The 24,009-nt window shown below is 51.2% G+C and overlaps 1 protein-coding gene across 7 annotated transcripts in view; it reads right to left on the bottom strand.

Annotated features, from left to right (window-relative positions):
• MICAL2 (microtubule associated monooxygenase, calponin and LIM domain containing 2) overlaps positions 1-24,009 on the bottom strand; it is a 182,265-nt gene that overhangs the window by 101,184 nt on the left and 57,072 nt on the right. For all 7 annotated transcript variants that reach the window (XR_001363607.1, XM_014545887.1, XM_014545889.1 and 4 more), the window contains exons 3-12: positions 19,314-19,521; positions 15,651-15,767; positions 14,201-14,302; positions 12,338-12,493; positions 9,610-9,710; positions 4,549-4,806; positions 3,247-3,362; positions 2,336-2,462; positions 1,636-1,726; positions 451-598 (exon numbers count right to left, since the gene is read on the bottom strand). Coding sequence is in view for 6 of the 7 variants with exons in the window: in XM_014545887.1 (XP_014401373.1) it covers positions 451-598; positions 1,636-1,726; positions 2,336-2,462; positions 3,247-3,362; positions 4,549-4,806; positions 9,610-9,710; positions 12,338-12,493; positions 14,201-14,302; positions 15,651-15,767; positions 19,314-19,521 (1,424 nt within the window). In the remaining variant the exon portion in view is untranslated. The remainder of the gene's footprint in view (positions 1-450; positions 599-1,635; positions 1,727-2,335; positions 2,463-3,246; positions 3,363-4,548; positions 4,807-9,609; positions 9,711-12,337; positions 12,494-14,200; positions 14,303-15,650; positions 15,768-19,313; positions 19,522-24,009) is intronic.

The following is a 24,009-nucleotide window of genomic DNA, read 5'->3' as shown; positions in this document are numbered from 1 at the left end:
TATAAATGAAGAAACAAACTCAGAGAAGGCACGCGCCTTGCCCAATGGTAGTTAGTCAATTCAGGTCTCAGCTCTAATTATTTGGGCTGTAAACCGTCACATTTCCCCCCAGAATTAGGTCTTACCCATCATTCCTGCCTAAGGGTAGAGCTCCATGGTGGGAATGCTCAACTTTCCCACGTGTGGAAATGGAGGGGCGGGAGACGGGTAACCACTGAGCCTGAGTCACATATTAGGAACACAGATCAAAGGAGTTGTGGGCAGATTCATCAGTGCAAAGGGGAAACAAAACAAGCTTAAGGAAAAACTCAAATCAAAAATATGCAAAGAGAAATTGTGAACCAAGTTCTGAAGATTCTGCCTCTAGCAGAACAGTCCTGGTTCTCCTCGTCTCCAGGGTCCCCGTGGGCAGTGAGGGGCTTGGCAGGCCCAGCCGGGCCCCAGACTCACATCAGCTCAGGCCGGAAGCGGTGGATGATGGCACACAGGGCCAGGCCACTCCGCCAGGACGTGGTCAGGTCGGTGACGTTGACGTGCTGGTAGCCCTCGGTCTGCTGCTGGCACCAGGTTAAGAGCTTGCTGGGCCGGATGTCTGACTCTGCAGTAACGGGAGACAGACAGTGAGGTGCTCTGGGGAAATCTCAGGGACCCCTGGGGACCGCTCTCTGACTGCCACCATGTCTGGGAACATGGGGAATAGCACCAAGGCAAGGGGCCCTGTGGAGAGCATGGCGGGAGGGCAGGCTGCTGGGGCAGGAAGCATGCTCTCCTACAGCAGGTCCCCAAGACCCTCTGGAACACAGAGGCGGGACAATGCGGACTCGGCCAGCATCTCGGCCAGTGGGGAAGACAGACATGGATGCGGGTGACAATGACGTGGTGCTGTAATGATGGAGAAGCAGGGTGCCGGGGAGCATGTGAGTGGGGTTGCCCAGCGTCTGCCAGGGCCGGGACTCGCCATAGAGAGGCACAAAGAGGGTACACATGAGCTGCTTCTTAAAAAGTGTCTAGCAATTCATCAGACAGAAGAAGGCACTGCAGGAAGACAGAAAGGACTGCGCCGTGGAAAGACCAGGAAAACCCGCCCCCATGTGTAGCATGGCTGATGACGGGCGGCAGCAGGGGGGCACGTGGTGCTGGAGGGAAGGGAGGTGGCTGGTAAGGCTGAGTTAGCCCAAAAGCAGGGAGGACACAAGGTCTGGGCGGGTGACCGGAGGCCAGAGGGGCCTTTAAGCAGGACGGTGACCTGATCAAAGCCTGATGGGTGCTGGGAGTTATTCCTGTATCATCCCTTCCCCCCAGCACTGTGCCAGGCCCTGGACGACCAGGAAAAGAGTGGAGCACATGGACCCTGTTGTCCAGCTGGGGAGGCAGACCCCAGACTGGAAATGAAGGGAGAAGAAGAGCAGGTCCCAGGGAAGTAATTCCGCAGTTCACTGTAATGTGCCAAGCGTGCAGCACGTACGAACGCCTTGATGGTGGTTATAACGTAGGGCGTCACTGTCCCGGTGTCACAGAAGGGGAAACTGAAGAGCAGAGGAGAGGAGCCTGGCCAAGGTCACCCAGGTCCTCTGTGCCCCCGGGCAGCCTCCTCCCCTCAAAGCCCCTCCCAGGGGACCCGGGAGGGCGGCTTACCCCGCCTGGAGAGGCCCACAGATCTCCTCATGGAGCCCAGCCTCTTGAGGGGGGAGTGGTGCAGCTCCTTAGTGATGTACAAATGCTTCACCTACAAGCAAGAGAGAACACGCAGCTGCCCACCAGTCTTCCCCCACATTCCAGGCTCAGGGCCTCGGCACCTGACCTTCTCAACTTAGTATCTATCGGCCACTCCTTTCCTCTCCCGCTGGTCCCTCAGCGAGGGGACGCAGGCCACCTGAGATACAGAGCGACGGGCCGCAATTATCCACCCAGATGTGGAAGCACTCAAGTGTAAATATAGGTCACGGGCTAACTTAAAATGCACGCCACTGTTGGAGCTATTGACTGAGAGGCTCTGAGTCAATGGGAGAGAATAAGAGGACTCTAGGATGATGCGGAAAAGGACTCAAATTCACCAAGTAGACTGAGGGAGGTATGCTTAGCAACATGGTGTGCATGGTGACAAACGTGTGTAAATATATGTACAAATGTGGACGTCCACTTACATGTGTTCTACTTCTCTCCTGTGGGCCACAGAGGTGCTGACTCCACGTTACTCTTGTGACTCCCCGAGAGCCACCGTAGGGCCCAGAGGCCTTGGTGGCCTTGGTCCCGGGGATGTGCCGAGATTTCAGGTGACCCCTCCTTCCCACCGCTCATTGCAGGGGCCCCGACGAGATCCCAGGGAAGGACTCACCTGATGGGGCCGCACACAGTGGGAGTTGAGGTTTGGGTACCGCGTGCCCGGGTCCAGCGTGTACTGCTCGAAGTTCTTGTTGATGTTCTCTGGGGTCGTTTGAGGTAACAGCCGGTAAAGACTTTCTCTGGAGGGAGGCAGGGCATGGGGTCAGGATTGCTCTTGAAGCCTGAGGCCTTGGTCGCCAACCCCACCCTCTCCGGCTCTCAAGGGCTTCTTAGATGTGTTTGTATAACCCTTCCCTGCAAAGCCTGACCCTCGTGGTTCTTGAGACCTGCAAAGTGGGGGAGGTTCAAGGGGTGCAGAGGAGGCAGGAAGGAGCCCGGGAGGTGGGAAAGCTGGCACCTCCCCCAGGCAGAGCTGGCAGCATAGGGACCTGTGGTTTTGTTATAACCGCCACTCAGCCACACGGCCTCTGGGGCCTATCCCCCATGACCACAGGCCGCCACACCCAAGACCAGCCAAGGCCGGTCCCCACCCACCAGTCCTTACTGCTCCCAGGCCACCAGCTGTCACAGCCACGTGGCAAACAGCAGGGGTCTGGGAGGAAGCCCAGGCTCTCTTGGGGGATCAGAGAACCAGCCCCCAATAGGGTGGGGCACTCAGCGCTCCCATGGCAACTTCCCCAAACCTCTTCTGGGTCCCGGGCAACTGAGCAGTGCTGGAACCCCAACTTCAGGGCTACCCCGGATGAAAATTTCTCTTTGGCATTGAGGACCTATGGTCCTGGCCCCCAGAGAAAGTCACTGAAGGAGGTAGATTGTGATGGAGAACATTTCCTTGGGGACCCCGATGATCAAGCTACGTGTGGGAAGGCAGATGGGAGGGGACCGAGGCTTCATCCGGGTGCCACCTAGCAGCCAGCTGTGCTCCCTTCCTGCCCCAGCCGGGAGCCCGGCCCACACACTCACCTCTCGGCCAGCAGCTCCAGCGGAGGAGCGCCCTGGTCCCAGCTCTTCACCATCCAGGCCGTGTCAAAGGCTGCCAGGAAGCCGCGGGCACAGCCTGTGCCCATGGGCCAAAAGGGCTGCAAAGAAAAATGGAAATTTAGGGTGATTCTAACAACTCCAAGCCTGCTATCCAGTTCCATCCAGCACTCTCCCATTGCCAGGCCCAGGCAAGGCTCTGGGGGTGCCGGGTGCAGGGGGAGGGGGGTGACTGGACAGCCGCTAAGATTCACCACAAATACAAATATCCAAAACCCAAGCCCTAGGTAAAGGGGCCTAGGACACAGGAACAGCAAAACCACGCTGAGGCTCAAAAAAGGCAGAGGCAAACTCCCACGCTGGGGGAGGGAAATGGGGAATGTTTCATAAAAGATGTATTTATGCTGACTGAAAGGATGCATAGGATTCAGATTTAATCCATTCAGGAGCAGCGGGGATGTGGGGAGATAGCGGGCAAAGTCTCGGTGGCTGGAAATGGCAGAGCCTGATGGGTGAAGGGTCCGTGTGGTGTGGGTTCAGCGGTGATTATGGAACAGAGTAATCACTAAGGAGAAACTGAGAAGTGGGTGTGGGGTGAGGTGCTGAGTGCTTAACCAAGGAGCTTAGGTTGTAGTCCACACACCATGGTGAGCAAGGGGTGAGTCATCAAACTCCCTTCTAACTAGACTGTCCCGTGCACACCCACAGCACAGTTGGGAATTTGATGCTCACCTTGGGTTAAATACATAAACACATTTTGGTTAGTGGTTCCCTTGCAGATGAAAACAGAGCCCTTCTGAAAGCATTTATGTAACCTGAGGATCCTAGCGTTTGCGGATTTTCTGGGAAGCCTTTTGAGCAGGGAGGTCATGGACAGAACCGGGGCTTTGGGCCCACATGCCTCTCTTGCATCCTACGTGACCTCAATGTTGCAAGGCCACAAAGACCCACCCACATGAGGAAGGGATCTTGGCCCAGCTGAGGGTCCACGTGCTCTGAGAAGGACGCCCTGAAGTCCAGACCAGGCCCCCTGAGTTTGTACTTCCGCAAAGAGGTCAGCCCAGAAGCACCCCAGGAGGAGGAGAAAGCTCTCTGGCCAATACAGACACATGGGCTCCCCTGGATTTAGTGGAAGGGCTGGCTCTGAGGCCACGCTGGGCTTGGTGGAGTCCCGACTGGCCGAGGGCCTGCCCTCCCCGGCTGTGTGACAGCAGAGGCTGCCGGGCAAACATAAACGGGGGGTCTCTCTTCAGGCAGGAGTGAGGGGGCCCCCCATGCCTGCAGTACCTCAAGCAAGCTGTCGCCCACCAGGGCCACGAGCAGCTGGTGGTTCTGCCGCTCGCGCACCAGGGCCGCGTTCTCCGAGGCGTACATGCAGGTGAAGTCGAACATCGCCACGTCGGGCTGCTCATAGTGGTTCATGGCGAAGTCTAAGGACGGCAGCTGGTAGTTGGTGGCGAAGTCCGCAGCCTCGCGGGCGTAGGACAGCAGGTGGTCCTGGTTCACGTTCTCTGCGCACAGCAGCATCTCCGTGTCGATGTAGTCCTGCGGGGAGAACGGGAGCACAGTGCGGCCGCCTGCTCCTCCTAGGGCCAGGCCTGGCACCCCCTCCCTCGCAGAAGGACTTGGAAGGGGTCTGTACAGGGAGACTAGTCCAAGCAGACAAAGAAAATCAGGGCCAAGGGAAGAAAGAGGAACCAAATCGGCCAGCTGTGAGGGTTAACAGAGTTGTGATTAAGCATCCAAGGCAAAAGGGAAATGAGATATATCACAGTTCTCCCCTTATCAGAAAGAAAACAGCATTGGAATTCCTCGGGGAGGTAATTTTTTCCTGGCACTAAGTTCCAAAAGAACAGTCTCACGTAGGGGTTCCAACAGAGAACATGGTGTTGTAATGGACACTGTACATACTAATGGTCTTGCAGCAAACACAGCAGCATCTTTCATACGGCTGGTTCTCCTGATAACTTCAGTGAAATTAAAAGAGAGAAGAGTGAGAAAGAGTGAGTGTACAATGAACTAAGCTAAGCTGATGTGGTCCAGATGTGTTTAGTGGTCAAACGAGACCAGAAAAGAAATGGGTGTTTGCCATCGCTCAGAGTTGCTCTCCAAAATTCATTTCCCCTTTTCTCGACAGGCTGAAGGCTGCTCAGGGCCCTGCTCTCACAGTATTAACTGCTATACTTCCTGCCAGCGGGTGGAGAATCTGAGCCTAGAGGACCAGGATACCCATTCTGGAGGGACCTGCAGGACAGCTGTCTCCCAAGTCTAATCTGCTCATCCTGTGGCTAAAGAAACTAAAAGACCATCTTTCCCAAAAGGTGACACAGAAGGTGCACATCCCTGGGGGAGGCGGGGCAGGGACTAGGGTGTATAAGACCGACACAGGCCTTGGGTTATTGAAAGCAACAGGTTAAGTCCCACCTCTGCTGTGTACCGACGGAGTAAATGTGGGTAAGTTAGTAAACTCTTCTGACTTTCCATTTTCTTACTTGTAAAATGGGGATAACAAACTCAGTTCACAGAGCCGTGTGAGGACTGAATGAGACCGTGTGGAACCCCCAGCCTGACTCGGGCATGTGGGAAGGGCTCAATGAGTGGGAATTCCTTTCCTCAGTAGCCATGACACAGAATGCAGCCTGTGGGGAGTGCAGCCTGGACCCACCCAAGGCACCAGCAAGAGCTTTTACAAAGAAGGCACAGTCTCATCTACAAACAGAGTGACCTACCGGGCCCATTCTCCCCAAAGCCACGCCTTCAAATGCCTTGTCCCAGGAATTCTATTATTTCCACACTCACACCACGTCCCCCCAGTTGGCCTTGGCCCAAGAGCGCTTTGTTAGGTCACGGTGTTCAGGCTGGAGCGCCAGCTATTTGATTTCCCTTCTCAGACCTGTTCCTACACTTACATGGTCACTTCCTCCCCTTGCAGGTGTGGAGAGGAGACAGGGAAACATCAACAGACAGGTCTCAGAAAGCTCCCTCTTCAAGGCATGCTGCAAGCACCTGGAGGTGGACCAGGTGATGGGTGGGTGTGACAACGTGCAATGTCTGGGCCAATGCCTCAAGCAGGAGGGCAGGACCTGGCAAAGGACGGACCCCCAGGAGGCACTGGGATGACAGCCCCCCTGGCCCGGGGCTGCTGGGAGGAGCCAGGGGCCTTGCAGGGCAGGAGGCCGCAGGTGAGTGAGTGGATGGCAGAAGGAGAACTTTAGGGAGGGGGTAGAAACAAGGACAAGAAAGAAAAAAGTGGGACTGAGGCTCTGGGTAAAGTGGGCAGGCACGGGGAAGTAGTTCTAAATTCCGATAAAAGCAGGGGGATGAAATTGGGCCCCATTTTCCACAGGCCTAGGGAACCGAAGCGAGGCTGAGTGCTAGACAGACAGGTGGGGCAGCAGAGGGAAGCAGCAAAAACGAGCAAAGGTGGGTAATACAAACGGAAGAATGGTCACCCCAAATGGTGAGCTAGAAAGAGGCTGGAGGCCAGAAGCGAAGGCCGGGCAAGGCCTGTCCAGTGCTTCAAATGGGGGTGGACTCAGGCTCGGGAGACCAGCTGTGATGGGCATCCACCTCGCACACCTGGCCACCATGCTCCCGTCATGGTGAGACCAAGCCCGCTGCATCCCGGAATCCTCGCCTGCGTGTGGGAGGGCCAGCAGAGGCAGGGTCCAGGGGGTGGGCCCCTCCCTGTGGGGGAGAGCCAGGTGGGCACAGATGGGAGCCCATAGGCATGGTTTCTCAAGGAGAAATGTTCCTCTCCCTTCAGTAGCTGTAGAAAGCAGCCCAGAGATGAGCAGGAAGAGAGGGGGAAGCAGGTCAATCAGTCATTCAGTGAGCCTGTTCTCGGCACCTCCTGTGTGCCTGTGGGAGGACGCTGACCCACATGGGGAGAGGGACGCAGGGAGGACTTGCCATTCCTTCAGGAGCAAGAGATTTATGTTAATTCAAGTGGCTCAGGACACAAGGTTTGGCTCCCAGCTTATGCAAATACTCTAGAGCTTAGCTGGATCCTAGAGACTCGGGCCAGCGCTCCTGAACCAAATGGGTGCCCAGTTCTCCCATGTCCAGCCAATTTCTAGGTAAGAGTCCGTGTCTTATACCTATAGGCCCCTCAGCACAGCTCAGAAGATGCTCCCAGAGTCTCTGGGGGGGAGGAAAGGCCTGGGTGAGCACAAGCACGGGCTTGGGTCTGCTCCCAGCCTCTCCATAGTTACGATATGTGGGACCAGAGTGAGCCACGATGGAGAGCCTGAGATGGGAGGTGGAAGGGCTCAGATGAATCGAGTCGCCGTGAACAACATGCTGTGGCCTGGAACAGTGCCCTGGGTGACCTGAGGGAAGCTCGGCATCCAGAGGCTGGAGTGCTCAGCCAGGGACCCAGGAAATGCAAGTCACACTTTGCCTAATGCCCCAGGGATGGGCTGACACAGGCACCCCTCCCCCCACCCCTGCTGCAAAGGTACCCATTGCACCTGCACCCCTGGCCCAAATAGTCCTTCACTATCTGACACAGGCATTCTGACAGAGGTGGCAACTTTGGGAGCAGAGGAAAGAAGGGGAGACTGCCTTGCCTCCCCCCAAGGGCAGCAGGGGGCACCCCATGTTAAGCATTGCTCCCACCGCTGCTGGTGGTGCTCAGCTGACTTCAATCAACCCCCGCCCTCATTCACACCTCCCTTTCAGCAACTTCATTCTCATCCAACCCTAAGCAATGTGACCTCCTGCCCTGCAAGGCTCCCTGGCTCCTCCCAGCAGCTGGGCCAGGTGGACTGTCATCCCAGTGCCTCCTGGGGGTCCGTCCCTTTGCCAGGTCCCCACCCTCCTGCTTGGGGCATTGGCCCCAGGGGAGGGCTGGGTTATGAGTGCCATCTGGCCGCTGCCAGCTCAGGCTGGCGAGAAGATAGGGACATTCTTCTCTGACAAGCGGCAGTGAATGGTCACCATGCTGCTCGGCTGCAGGCCTGCACGGAGAGCAGGCTGACCCTGGACTGATACTGATCTCGAGGCTGTGGTAGGAGCGGCAGGATCAGGGGCTCAGGAGAGATTGAACACCTGACCAAAGCCGCGTCCAGCCCAGGGCCCACCACTCTATGCTCCTTCCTCCCAGCCCTGCCCTCTGTTTAGGCAGGAAAACATGGGGGCAGGAAGCAGACGCCAGGAAGCCAGCAGGACAAAAACCAGGTGCCAAAGCAGGCGGAGAAGGTGTGGAGGGAACCTGCAATCCGCTGTGTGCTATGCACGGTGCCAGGTGCTCTGCATACATCTTTAAAGGTGCTCTCCCAAACCACCCTTTCAGACAGAAACTATTACTCCTCCTCTGCAAACGAGAAGACTGAGGTTCGGAAAGATTAGGCAGCCCAGTCGCCGCCCTGAGTTAACAGGTGGCAGAGCCAAGACTCAACTCAATGTTTTAATCCTCACCTGCAGAGTGAGGATATTTTTCCCATTGATTTTAGAGAGAGTGGAAGGGAGGAGGGAGAGAGAGAAACATCAATTTGAGAGAGACACATTGACTGGTTGCCTCCTGCATGAGGGCGGGGATCAGACCTGCAGTCAGGTATGTGCCCTTGACCGGGAATTGAACTGGTGACCCTCCAGTATGCAGGCCGACACTCTAACCACTTAACACATTGTGGATGGATCACGAGAATTCTCGCTTCATATTACACAGTGTTTTACAAAGTATCATGCTTTAAAAAGATATTAGCTTGTAAGAACATGTAATAAATAACTTCAAAATGCAATGGGTATTTAATTTTAAAGCATGCCTTTAACATTTATGTAAAATGTTGTTTGTACTCATTCAATAGAAACTTATCTGGCCACTGGGTAAAGCTAGCAATAAAACAACTAGTCCGCAATGTGTTAACCACACCAGGCAGGGCTCAACTTTTTTACTACAAGAGCTTTTCCCCTTCCATGACAAGGAGGCTACAGCATGAAATTCACAGTGATAGTATCTCTCTGTCGCACTTGGACAAGAAGCCCCCATCTGCCTCCAAATGACTGTGCCCTCCCAGAAAAGAGGGCAGGGCTGAAGGAGATGTGGGGGAGAAGAAGACTCAGGTGATCTCTCGTGGGCAAAGACCCACACTAACACCTGGGTTAAGGACTCAGCCCCCCTGACATCCTCTTCCCGCTCCCACCCCAGTTCTCTGCAGAAACGCCTCTGCATGCATTGGTGTGGGCTGTTCGCGCAACACCAAGGAGAAGGAAAGTGGTGGTGGGGTCCCTTCCCCTCCCCCCTTGTTCAGTTCCTGCCAGGACCATGGCTGCTCCTACACTGGCTGATGCTGCCAGCCCGGGCGCAAAGGGAAAGGCAGGACGTAACAGCCCAGAGAGACGTACGTTAATGATGACCCCTTTGTCGAGCAGGCTCTGCTTCTTGGCGGTCATGACAAAATAGTGGGTGCAGTCCTTGTAGTAAACAATGTTCTCCAGATCGATCCCTGAAAAGAGAAGTGAGTGTGCGCTCAGTCCTGCGTGCTCGGTGCCCAGTGCACCAGGAGCTCCGCGTTGCCTACGTATTTATCTGCCGTGTGTTCACGCTAGATACATTTTAAAGACATGGCAAGTGCCAGAATTTACCCAAGCGAACACAGCTACGTGAGGTTTCCACCATTTCCTGGCTCTGTGTGAAAACCAGGTGCCGGGGCAGGAGCAACTCAGGTGAGAGGGCCGGGTTGTATCTTTTTTTCACTTTCCACCCATTGCAAAGACGCTTTATAGCAGAGGTTCTCAACCTTCTGGCCCTTTAAATACAGTTCCTCATGTTGTGACCAACCATAAAATTCTTTTCGTTGCTACTTCATAACTGTAATGTTGCTACTGTTATGAATCGTAATGTAAATATCTGATGTGCAGGATGGTCTTAGGCGACCCCTGTGAAAGGGTCATTTGACCGCCAAAGGGGTCGCGACGCACAGGTTGAGAACCGCTGCTTTATAGACTAGGTTTCTGCGTTTAAGACAAATGAGAGGATAGCTTAGCTCAGTGCTTCTCAAAGTGGGAACCCCAGCCAGGAGCTTCCGAGAACGTATTAGAAATGCCAATGACCAGGGCACCGCCCCACCTGCGGAATCAGAAGCCCCCGGGGCGGCACTGGCATGGCTTCCTCCAAGGGACAGAGGGGAGCAGACGCATGGCAATTATCCGCAGTTGACACAGAGGCGTGCTGGGTAACCATAGGAACCCCGTTATTACTGCTAAATAGGAAACAGCCGTCAAGGCAGAGGGCCCCCCGGAGAATCAGAGGAAACTCAGCGCTATCAGTGTGCGAGGGGCAGAGTTGTGAAACAATGGCCAAAGGTGACGACCACAGCAGAGTTTAAAGGAAGCTCGTTCAGACCTGAGGAAAAACACACCCCACGTCCTGTCAGAAATCATAGTTGGTGGTTTATTTAAGTATTTATTTTCCTGGGTTTTGAGGGGAAGGGAGGGTTGGAGAATTCTTAAATCATTCAAAGGGACATAATCTGCGGGAAGGAAATCCTTTTTTTTAAATAAAATAATGCAACAGTGCTGAACTTCAGAGGGTCATGCGGTGGACACACATCACGGGGGCCGGGGGAGGCCGAGTCTGGCTCAGTAACAAACCCCGTTCCTAGAAAACTAGCTTAACAAAGCAATCCCACAGAAGCAGTTTTAGCTGCGACCGTGAGTCACTGAAAGGTCTAAACCAGAAGTCAGCAGGCTTTTTCTGTGAAGAGCCAGAGAGTAAACACTTTGGGCCTTGTGGGCCCTCCGGTCTGTGCCCAGCCCCTCCTGGTGGAGCAGCACTGGCAACGAGGTAACCACCAGGGGGGGGGGGGGGCTGGGTTCCATAGACCTTTATTTTTAGACATTGAAACTTGAATTTCATATAACTTTCAATTGTTCTCAATATAGTTTCCTTTTGATTTTTCTTCAGCCATTGAAAGATATTTAAATGATGCTGTGCTCAAAGGCAAGATGGAAACATGTGGCCAGCCAGCTTGTCACCCCATGGAGTAAACAATTAAGCAGTGACAATACATCCACTGAATGAGCTATTCTGCCAAAGCTGACCATCAGGACGACTAGGCGGCCACAGGGACAGTATTTAACGTGTGAGGCTGAATGAGAAAAGCAGAATAACAAAGAGCATTGGCACTATCCGGGGAGCTAGGTCCATGGAAAAGGTAGGGATGCAGGTGAAAGTCACTGAGAAGCAGCATTGAAAATGAGGAGCATCTGGGCCAGGGGGTGCTGGGTGTGGATGATTTACTAGTATTTTTAGTGTAAAGATTTACCATTGTCGTCGCACTCCCTTTTCAAGGAGAGAGAGATTTTTAAATTAGGTTAATAAGGAAAAAATCTGGAAATGTCTTAATTGGGGGCGGGCGTTTTGTGCCTCACTTTCCCCTCTCCTTACAGACCACCTGCGGCGTCATTTGTTTACTGACAGTCTCCCTGGATGTTACCTGAGCTCTAAGAGTGGGTTTTGTTTGGCCCACTTCTCTGTCTCACACCCTTGAACACCGTCTGGCACCTCGTAGGCATTCAATGCATATTTGTCAAGTAAATAAATGAATAAGTTCCTCAAGGCCCCAGTGAGTGTCAAGCTCCCTGGGCATCCCTGGACTCCTGGGAGGAAGGGCAGCTGGCACACTGCACAAAAGCACCTGGGCTTCTGCAGGGACCTCTCCCAGGTGACTGGCTCCCCACTCAGAGCGCTCCCTGAATCTCACGCTGATCTCCGCACAGCCCGACTGGCTGCATTAGGAGGGGTAAGTGGGGTCCCTTCCTGGACAGGAGCCAGGTCGGGTGGGGATCGTGTTAGCCTTGGCTTTATATCCCACAATATCCAATCCCAGGACATAATGGGCATTCAGTAAATGTTTCCTGAGTAAATAAATAGGTATCTATAGTCACATACAACATCTAGAACTTTCCCTCAAGAATCCCTCTTGTCCTGGAAGGAATCCTGCCCGTTATTAAGGAGAAATCCCTGCTCCCACTCAATCGGAGTGAGTATCCCAGTCCCCAGAGCTGGGGAAGGCAGCGGCTCCTCGGGGAAGTGACAGTGGCCTGGTTTGGAGAAAGGTGACAGTCTCACCTGTTTCTTCCTTAAGGTCCTGGAAGAACTTCTGATTGAAGATGAAGGCCACGCCACTGATCTCCTCCACCTTGGCCTCGGCGGTGCTGTTTCTGTTTATGAAGTTGGCGGTGATTGCGATAGCCAACTTCCCACGGAACTCTTTTCTCCTGAACCCTGCGGAGGGAAAGGGAAGGAGTGGGTCTTTCTTCTGGACTTGGTGTGAAAGCTGGAAAAGATGACTGAGAAAGCTGCTCTCCGACGTCCATCGGTCAGCGAAACTCACGGTCCCAGCAGACTCGCTGGACAGGACCTTTGTCTTCAGCCAGCTGTGGGAACGCCCCCACAGCCCCTCACCATATCATCAAGCCTCATGCTGATTCCCAAACTTTTCTGTCAAAAATCCCTTTGACTAAAACTCTTGGGTTTCTACTGTACACCCACTCCTTTGAGTCATTCTTCATTAGAACTTTGTCAAAAATGGTCAGAAATGGCCATTTTTCTCTAGTCTAATATTTCTTAATGGGAGGTGATTTTGTCCCCCCAGAGGGCATTTGGCAGTGTTGAGACATTTCTGGTTGCCACAACTGGGGGTACCACTTGGTGTCAAGTGGGTAGAGGCCAGGATGTTGCTAAGCGTCCTACAATGCCTTGGGGACACCCATGATGAAGAATTATCTGCCCAAAATGTTAATAGTGCTGATTCAGAGACTCTGCTCTGGCCTACCTTCTTGGTCCCAAGTTGCTCAAATGGCTCGTCCTTCCCAGCCCACCCTTCATGTTCACGAAATGCCAAACTACACACAAGCTGAGCATGGATCCCAAATTTTCAAATATTCAAACTGAGTTTCCTCAAACCATTATAAACTCTAACAGCACAATATCCAGGTTGGCAGCTTAAAAATTCCTTATCAGATATTGGTTATTGATTGCAGGGGAACAGGTATGAGGTGGAGAGAGAGGAACAGCACTGTTCCCACAGCAGGTGGGAAGGGCCTCAGCGGGCCAACCTCACATCCTGAATTCTCTCAGATGAGCCCTATGTTGGGGAGTGTGTTCCATCCTCAGAGAAGGTGCCTCCGCAGTCAGATGTCTGCTGTCTGGCCGGGCAAGCTCGAAAAGCACACCTGTGTTCCTCAAAGAGATGCCACATGGGAAGATTCACCCACAACCCCTGGTCTCAAACTAGTACAGTTGGTGACAGTGAGTACAACCTGCGCACCAGTTAGTCTTAGGGCCGGGGTGGAGGTGGCTGGAGGCATTTCCTGGCAGTGCGGCTCCTCTTTCAACCTAACCAGGTCCTAACCCAAGAAAACATATGCTCCCAAGTTTACAACTCAGAGAAGCAGTTTTGCACCCTGACAGTTTGGGCAAAACTCGTCTTCCTGCCCAGCACTGAATGTGCTTAAAAGTCATGAGAATAGCAGGGCTCCTCCTCTGGAGCATTATCCTCAACAGGAAACTGATGCCATTAATGATATACAAATGCTTTTCTGAGATGAAGTAAGTAGGAAAGTGCTTAGCACCACGGCTTGAACGTTGGCAGGTGCTCAATAAAGGGGGGTTGATTTTTTTCTTTTAATTTTCATGGCATTTAACCTTCACAAAGCATTTGTACATAGGAGTCCTTCCCCAGCCCTTATAATGATGCTCTAATGGGGTTTGATTTTCCACATTTTACAGTTGGAAAAACCAAGGTTCAGAGAGAATTAAATGGCTGCTGTCTAGACACTCACCTCAGGCACTACAGGGTGGTCTGCCCTTCTATCAAGACCCCCTCCAGCTTTGGCACCTGTCACCTCACCCCCTCTTCTCCACCCCCTTCTGGATACACCCCCTCCCACTTGTCTCCCCATCCTTGGTGCCAAAAAGAAGAGTCTTCACCTTCCAGTGTGTTCCTGCGGCCATCGGCACCGATGATGACATCGAACTCGAACTCCGACAGGGAGTGGTCAGCAGGGAGAAATTCTGCCCGCCAGCCAATTTCTACCAGGACAGAAAAAGGAGATGAGTTGGCACAGAGAGTAGCGGGAAGAGTGATTATACCCCCTCTGTGTTGGCCATGAGAAAGGGACAATGCCACCTGGTGTAGGCGCCCCAGACAGAGCCTCCAGAGGAAAGACCCAGTGCTGTCCAGATTCACACTGGAATCTGGAGTCCTTCTGGCTTTAGTGTCAGTTCAGTCCAAGATGAAGTTAACCAGCAGCGTCAACTCCATGCCTGGTTTTACTGGTTTCTACAGGTAAAGGCTGGGAGTCTATCCTCAATGATTCTCAAACCAGTCTCACTTGGACCTTATATTTTTCAACAGATTCTCCCATGTTCTCTTCGTAGTCCCCAGGTTCCTCAGGGCCCTTCCATTGCGAAAGAGACCCAAAAGGATGTGCAGGGTGTAATGAAACCAGTTTGACTTCCTACTTCATAAGGCTCAAAATGTTCCATTGTGCAGCGCACAGTCTTTTATGAAACCATATTCAAGTGAAACCTTGATGGCTACCCATAATCAGAATTTAATATCCACGGGAGGTCTGGGGAAGATAAACAGCACATGGGTCTCAGAGTTTAATGGATGCCCAGCGACAAAAGCCAAATAACACCTCCCCTAAGTTCTCAATATTCCGGCTAAGACAGGGGAAATCAGAGTTGTAGCCGTGTGTGAAACTGTGAGGTCTCTGACACAATCTGGCTCAGAACTGAAAGCCCTGCCCAGGCAGGAGAAGATTTTGATAATAAGGATGATGCAAAGGCGTCATGAACAAACCCTCTGATCATAGTGTACATACAGCATCAGAATTTACATACAAATCCTAAAAAAGGAGGGGTTGCTAAATAAAACATAACTACAATGGGTGAATTTTATGATTTGTAAATTATACTTCAATAAAGCTTAAAAATATTATATTCCAAATAATATTTTGAACATGTATTTCATATTTGCTCTAGAAACTTCACATTCTTTACTGGACTTTAATACTACCATGCAGGTACGTCAAGTGTATCCTCATATCTGTGTGTACACAAACAGCTTGAAGAGCATGTGAATGAACTTGATCAGACAACCAAATCTGTCTTCTAGCCTACTCCTGATTGGACTTCCTTTGTCAAAGTGGCAGGATAATCAAATTACAGGTTTTGTGGCTTAATACTATATCCCCTGCGAGCTGAAGAGCAAACCTAAAGTGATAGCAATGGTCAAAAAAGGTAAAATAGCCACTGATGAAATTATGTCAAACAGCTCCAAATAAGAATAACTGTCAAATTATTGAGAGCTGCAAATGTAATTTCCATTTTGCAATGTATCATTTTCAGACAGAAGAGGAAAGTTATACTGTACTGTGGTTTTCTTGATCTTCGGGAGGCTCCAGAACCTTCACAAACTCCACATTCACATGGATTTCAACTCCCAAGATCAGGGCCACCTTGAATAGGATGAGCTGTAACTGACGAATACCTGTTAGAAAGGAAGGGAAAGAGAGATGAGCTGTAAGGAGCAATGCCTGGATGCCTCTTGTATATAGAACATGATATAATCACTGCTCAGTGATCTCTGAGTATAGCAATGTATCAGTAATGATCATTACTGGGCGCTAATTATGTGTCAAGTACTCTGTGTCTTCTCATTTAACCCTTACAGTGCCCCTTCGGGATAATTATTCTCATCTTATCAATGAGAAATTGAGGGTTAACGAGGCTAAGTGACTTGCTCACTCCGGGTCACATGGAAGCCAAACTAGAATGTGGACCCAGCTCTGTCTGATTCTAAGACTGTGCTCTAGCCGTCAGATCATGCTGTAATGATGGAGGCTCTCTTTCCTGCCTCCGTCCTCAGCTGGGCTCTGGGTTTAGTAAGATAAAGATGAAAAAACAGTAGAGAGAGAGAGAGAGTAAAAGGCCACAAGTAAAATCAGCCATCAACTGGCTCATTCTTTGGGAACCTAAACCTAAGCTCCTAGCCATCCAGGGTAAGGAGTGAGGTGGGGAATTCTCTCCACAAAGCTGGGCTCATACCTTGGCTAGTGTGCTCAGTGGTTAGATTATAGGCCTGTGCACCAAAGGGTCAAAAGTTTGATTCCTGGTCAAGGGCATGTTCATGGGTTGCAGGTTTAATCCCTAGCTCCAGTCAGGGTGTGTGCAAGAGGCAACCAATCAATGTGTCTCTCTCACCATCGATGTTTCTCTCTCGCTTGCTCTCTCTCCCCCTCCTCTCTTCCATTCTCTCTGAAAAATCAATGGGAAAAATATCCTCAGGAGGTAATTAACAAACAAACAAACAAACAAACAAACAAAAAAAGCTGGACTTACATTCTCGACTTCTTATCTGAAACCCCCAATATGTGGCACCCTGTCTCTCTACTTTGTCCCCTACTATTCACCACAAACATGGTTGCCTCCAATATATTTCTGTAGAGTGCAGTTTTAAACTCTCTGTGGGTCCCTCTGTATTTCGTGGGCTTTGCTCATTTAGCATTTACTGAACATCTACAATGAGCCAGGTGCCATGCTAGGTCCAGGAGATAGGACACACCCCCTCTAATGGGGGAAACACAGGTACACAGAATGGGGCAGGGCATGGCGGTTGGGGGCAGAGCTGCAGTCCTGAAAGCCTAGAGAGGGGGAGGGACTGAGAATACCACATCCCATGGAGAGATGAAGGAATATGGAGACGATGGGAGGCCAGGGCACTTGGGAGATAGGAAGCTTCTAGAGACCTTGGTGAAAATCTCATGAGCTCAGTGGTTGGGAAGAAATCAGACTAGAATGCAAGGAGGCATGAATGGAAAGTATAGACAAAGTCTACATCTCTTTCTAGAATAAATACCTGGAAGTAAAGAAAAGTAACGGGCAGTAACAAAGGACAGAGGAGGGGCAGTGTGAGGTGAGAAGCGGGAAGACTAAGTGATGGGGCAGGTGAAAAGCGGAGAAGGAATCAAGAGGGACCAGTGTGGAGAGGAGGTGGTCAGCTCTGCCTCTGACATTGGGTTGAAAAGAAGGAATAGGTACATGGGTAGAGGAAGGAGAGGGGGCTGGAATGGGAAGTGCCTGCTGGTGGCTTCTCTTCCCCAGAGCATGGGAGGGAGGCCAGCTGCTAAGAATGAGGAGGCTGTGGTGGAGGTTTGGAACAGCCACTGTGGGAACTGGAGGAAGATGCTGACACAGGACAAGTTGAGAACAGCTGCGCAATGCTGAGGCCCAGAACACAGCTGGGGCTGGAGACCATGGTCCGTCTGCAAGGAAGCCGATCAGCTGGGCCTGGAAACAGGCCTGGCCTCTCCTTATGGTAGGCTATATGTTTCCAGCACACAGTAGGTGCTCAATAAATTATACCTGCCTCTCTTCTCACAGGCACTGGGGCTGCCCTTGACAATGATCACGCTGAGTCTCAGTTCCACGGTCCTGCCAGTGTTCCTGCACACTGGGATATTCCCAAGGACTAGGAGTTAATTGGGAGCAGAGAGGGGCCGCTGGCCCAGAAGGCAGCCTGACAGCCCCGGGGCCCTCCCAGGCCTGCCGGTGGCCAGCTCTGCCTCTCGGGAAGGTCTGATGAGAAAGCGGTGCTCAATGCTGTTGTTGTAAAGTGGAAACCAACATACATTCTTTCAATGGGTGGTAGGGAATACCCTGAAAGCTGACACTGCAACTTTCTGGGCAAATCCAAATTACTTTCCAATGGACTCATGGAACTTTCTCATCTCAGAGCAGGAATAAACTCCGGGGCCGCGTCTGGTAAGTTCTCCTGCATCTGACTAAATTACACCCCATGTAGCTGATAATTCTCTCCAGGCATTCCCACTTGAATCCCATACCCATTTCCCATCAGTTCTTGTCCTCATAAAAACATAGTTTTCAGGATTCTCCTCCCACCCATGTTTTGAATTCTGAATTTTGAAACTTGGGGACCCTGGCTGCTTCTTGCTCACTGTACATCATTAGATGTTAAGCATTTCCTGAATACCTACTATGCACCAGGTACAATGGTAAGCACATTACAAACTTGACCTTATTTAATCCTCAGCAATCTTGGTAGGCAGGCATTAATCACATTTATGGGAGACAAAACTGGGGCTTGAAGAAGGTAAGGAATTTGACCCAAGTCACACAGGAAAACTGGGCAAGACAGATTTTGGAGCCAAATCTGTTCAAACCTTGAACTCTCCCCATAGTATGAACCGCCCTAACGTTTATGAGTGACTAGATATAAAATGGCCAAAGACCTCCTTCCTTTACGGGAGGAGGGAGGCTGCTCTCCCAACGTGCGTCTGCACAGATCTTGCCCCACGAGACCCAGGCCTGAGTAACATCTGGGCAGAAGGGCCTCAGCTCCCACCTCGCCCTACCTAAGCATTCAGGGATGGCCCAGGCCCCGAAACCCATGTCCTCTCTTCCCCCTCCTTTTCTGAATGAACATCATCATGATGTCCTCTCGTTAAAGTGCAATAAAACTTGGTATGAGGAGTGGTGACATTCCTCTGTCCTAAAAGCTGCCAGGGTTCCCCAGAACCGGCAATACTTCTTGCTCAAAAGGCTCTCGACAACCTGGCCCATTTAATGGCTTTCTGTGGCTCCTTCTTCTGAACTCCTCTAGCAAGTCTGACTCCTCTATTAAAGCACATTTCATTACTGACAAAACCTCGGTGAGCTCTCTTGGTGCAGAGTATGCTATGTACCTCTGCCTCGGTTTTCCATATTCCATTCATTCACTCAGCAGAAGTTTATTGAGCACCTAGTATGTCTCAAGCACTCTTTTATGCTCTGGAGATACTCTGGTGAACAAGACATGCCATGGTCCTTGACCTCATGGTGCTCAGAGCCTAGGGGGCCAAGCACAGGGCCTGGCCCAAGGCACAGAGCAGGTCCTTCACTAAATATCTGCCTGTTGGATGTGTGGAGCTCCCAGGGACTTGCAAGATGGAACATTCTGGGGACTCCTCAATGTGCAGAGATGTGTCCCCAGGTCAGCCCCCTCTCCTCCTGGGGTGCCACCATTGGCGCCACTCACTGATGTGGTCGATGGAGCCAGCACAGAACTTCCCATAGAACTTCTTGGCTCCCAGGCCCCGCAGGTCATGGATGGTGAAAGGCCAGAGGTGCAGTACGTTGTTCCGGGAGAAGGTGTCCCTCTTCTCCACCACGACCACTTTGGCCCCCAGGTAGGCAAGTTCAATGGCCGTGCGCAAACCACATGGTCCTCCCCCAACGATGAGACACTGCAGAGGTGAGAGCGGAGAGAGACATTCAGTGACTCTAGCATCGTAGACACATAAACCCATGGTCAGCAGCAAACCCCATCCACCCAAATCGACCAGCAAGTGCAGACAAAACAAGCGCCTGTTAGGACCTGCCATTCATCCATCCAATGTTCACCACCTGTGGGCCTGCTGTGCACCAGGCACTGTGCCAAGCCCAGTGAGGGATGCAGAAGTAAAGGGACTTGGGGGGAGGCATGGTTAGATATCCATGAGGTTCAGAGTCAGACTGAACTGGGCTTACGTCCCAGCTCTGGCATTTGACCTCTTAGTTTCTTCATTGGTGACATGGGTCTGCTACCCTCTCCTTATAGGGTTGTTAAAACTAAGATTGCTTTTTAAAAGCTTACGGCACATCTTTGTGACCTTGCTTAGGCAATGGTTTCTTAGATGTGATACCAGGAGCATAAACAACAAAAGAAGAAAGAGATAAATTGGACTTCATCAAAATTAAAAACTTCTGTGCTTTAAAGGCTACTATGAAGAAAGTGAAAAGATGACCCACAGGTGGGAAAAAGTATCTGCAAATCATATATCTGGTAAGGAATTATTATCATAAAGAATTTTACAGCTCAACAATAAAAAGACCAATAACCCAGTTAACGAACGGGAAGACGATCTGAATAGACATTTCTTCAAGAAGATATATGAATGGCTGGTAAGCACATGAAAAGATGTTCCACATCATTAGCCATCAAGGAAATGCAAATCAAAGCCACACTGAGATGTCCCTTTATACCCGCTGGGATGACATCATTAGCCATCAAGGAAATGCAAATCAAAGCCACTTTATACCCACTGGGATAGCTGTAATCAAGAAGACAGACAACAACAAGTGTTGGCAAGGATCTGGGGGAACTGGAGCCCTCGCACTGCTGGCGGGAACGTACAAAGGTGTGGGTGCTTTGGAACAGTTAGGCCTTTGCTCACGAAGTTAGACAGAGTTACCACATGAGCTGACCACTCTACTTCTAGGTTTGTACTGAAGAGAAATGAAAACATATGCCCACACAAAAACTTGTACACGAATGTTCATAGCAGCATTAGTCATAACAGCCAAAACAACCCAAGTGTCCATTTGCTGATGCATAACAAAATGTGCTATAGCCTCACCATAGAGCAGTGATGGCGAACCTATGACACGCGTGTCAGAGGTGACACACAAACTCATTTTTTTGGTTGATTTTTCTTTGTTAAATGGCATTTAAATATATAAAATAAATATCAAAAATATAAGTCTTTGTTTTACTATGGTTGCAAATATCAAAAAATTTCTATATGTGACACGGCACCAGAGTTAAGTTAGGGTTTTTCAAAATGCTGACACACCGAGCTCAAAAGGTTCACCATCACTGCCATAGAGTATTATTCAGCTATAAAAAGGAATGAAGTGCTGATATATGAATGAGCCTTAAAAACATTATATTAAGTGGGGGGAGAAACAGACACAAAAGGACACATACTGAGTCCATTTATATGAAATGTCCAGAACAGGCAAATCAATAGAGACAGAAAATAGACTAGTTGTTGCAAGGTGATTGGGGGGAGAGAGGGAGATTGGGAAGTGGCTGCTGAAGGGTATAGGATTTCTTTTTATGGGGATTCGATCGTAGTGATGGTCAAACATACTTGTGAATATACTAAAACCACTGACCTGTATGCTTTGAATTATATATGTTATGGCAAGTGAATTATATCTTAGCAAAATAATTATATGAGAAAAAAAGCATATGGTGTCAAGTGTGACACACACTGGTAGAAATCAATAATTAGTTCTATCTGGAGCCCAGAAGGGGAAAAGCTAATCCTACCTGTTGAGCTGGAAAAGACTTCACAGAGAAAGTCTTTAAAATCACATCACCCCACTATCATCTCCTCCTCTTTATCCTCCTCTTCCTTCATCATCATCATCATCATCATCATCACTCCACCACCACAGCCTATGTTTGTCGAGCACTCGCTATGTGCAGGCGCTGGTTTAAGTGCTTTATGTGTTTTTGCTCTCAATCCTCACAACACATCTAAGAGGAACTAGTATCATCCCCATTGCACAGCTGGAAGAACTGAGGCACAAAGCAGCTAAGTCTTTGGCCCACGGTATCACAGACTGAAAGGGGCAGAGCCAGGATTCAAACCCAGGTGGTCTCACTCCAGAGCCCACCATGCTGTTCTGATTCTGGTTTGCCAGGAATGAAAAGAAGAAAGAAGATTCAAAGGGAAAGAAAGAGAAGTTCTAATTGGATGGAGAGAAGGATACTTTGGGAAAGGGAGGAGAAGGAGAAGAGTTTGTCTGAAGCCAGATGCTGAAGGTCTTAAATGACAGGAGTAGGGATGGCTTTGGTCCTGTAAGCCTGGTCACGGTGGGCAGAGGTGACAAAGAGGATTCTGTGCAAGTCCCATGCTAGGTCTTAATGGACACTGTGACGTTGAACAAGAATCCCCAAGGAAGCTGCAGCCGTTTTGGAGAGAAGGGTAGACACAATGACCTAGCTAGTTATGTGGGACACAAGCCATTTATTCAAACAAAATCTTATCAGGAGCACCAATACTGTTAAAAAAACAAAACAAAAACAGCAGAAAAGGGCAGTATTCTGACAGAGAGGATCAGAGACACCCCTACACAGCACCCTGCCCTACTCCCAGGCAGCCCTGGGGCAACTTCTCGAGGTAAGAGTACATCTGGGGGCCGGTTAAATAACTCAGGATACCACAGCAGGGCGACAGGGAAGGAGAGCTGCACCCACTCCTCGCAGCTGGACACTACAGAGGCATTCGGAAACTTCCCTTCTGCCGGGAATCCAACCTTATCTTACAAAAACGCATTCCCCTTCCCCTGGCAAATACTCCATCATCCAGTTATCACTCATCGGGGCCGGCAGCGTCCCGAAGGGAAAGCGCAAACAGGCCTATCAAAGCTCCCACACCACGATCCGATCCGTGGGGCTTAGGGTCTGTGGAAGCCCCATCGGGGGAAATGAAGTCACTGCTGAGATAGGACTCCCTCCAGCGTGGTGCCTGCAGCTCCCTGGGCTTCCTTTCTGGTGGGAGCTGGCTGGCGAGAGCCAACTCCCCCGAGGCCAGCTCGGCGTCTTATCTCATGCCCCCAGCGCCTCGGGCTCTGCTCGGACATAGCCAGACCATGACAGGCTTCCGAAAGCCAGACTCCAAACCCCAGCGCTTGTGAGGTTGGCTTTGGGGTTAGGTTTGAATTCACTGCATTTCTTTGCAGTTAGTGCATCTTTTCCTGTTTGCCGAGTTCTGTCACTCCAGGGCCAGAGATGGAGAGGGGGTGGGAGGATGTGGAGTGAGGAAGGGCAGGAGGAGAAGGAGGGGAGTCCTCCTATACCCTTCTATCCAGGATGCCTGACCCAGTACTGCTCCCAGGACAAGGCAGGACACCCCCTCCCACCACTTGGGGGGCTGCTGTACATTTTTCGTGCACACAGTCGCTGGTGTACTGCTTCTGGCCCCGCCCTCCCCCGCTAGACCTCGATTCCATCCATGAAAGCTCAGTTTTCCCACCACCTTGGGCCCTGGCATATACTTCAGGCCTGAAATTGCAGAGACACCACTCATACCACAATCTAAAGTCAAAATAAATACCAATGGGCCTACTTATCTGCAGGGGGGAAATTTGGTGCAGATGTACCAAGGCAGGAGAGAGGGCTGGCTGCAGGGGCCAGGCCAGTCCCTCTTGGAACACGCTTGTTATGATTAACATGGGAACTCGGAATTCTGACGAGAGGCCAAATGCCCCCGCTGCTACACACCTGGGCAGAGGAGCAGGAGAGAAGAGGGCATCCCCGGGGTGCCCACAGTGGGTGCTCTGGATGTTGGGCTGGTCCAAACACCATGGATGCAAATGTTCTGATACTTTCAACCCCCAAGGAGCTGTCCCCCTTTCCCGGGCCCAGCCGGGCTATCCCTGCTGAGGACTACTGCCAGGAAAGAAAACTTTTTATTAAAACTCAACCCCGCAGCCCCCAATGAGGCTGTGCGTTCCTCCCACCGGCTCTGTCCTTAGTACTACCCCAGAAGTAAGCTGCCCGTGGTATAATTATCTGCATCTGATTCCCAGGTCAGCATGAGTGTCCTCTGTCTGCTCAGAGCCCAGCACAGGGGTGGGCACACAGGAGCCTCAATAAACAGTTGATGGATGAATGGCCTTCCCACATCCTCACCACCCAGCCAGTTCTGGCTCTCCAGGCCTAACCGGGACGCTCAGTACACGTCAGCCAGGGTTTATGTCTGCAGATTCCCACCCGGGCGGGGGGAGCTGGGGTCTGCCAAGGCCACCAGCATCACAGACGTCAGCAGATATGTGAGCTCGGGCGACATAAATTTATTACCCAACGGGGAACAGGGCCGATCCAACACCAGCAGGAAATCCATTGTGCCGATAAGCTTGGCGGTGCTTAGGCCTCCACGTTCGCAGGGAGAGACAAACAC

This window comes from Myotis brandtii, unplaced genomic scaffold, assembly GCF_000412655.1.
Source record: "Myotis brandtii unplaced genomic scaffold, ASM41265v1 scaffold422, whole genome shotgun sequence".
Classification (NCBI taxonomy): domain Eukaryota; kingdom Metazoa; phylum Chordata; class Mammalia; order Chiroptera; family Vespertilionidae; genus Myotis; species Myotis brandtii.
This window is presented reverse-complemented; position numbering and strand designations above follow the sequence as displayed.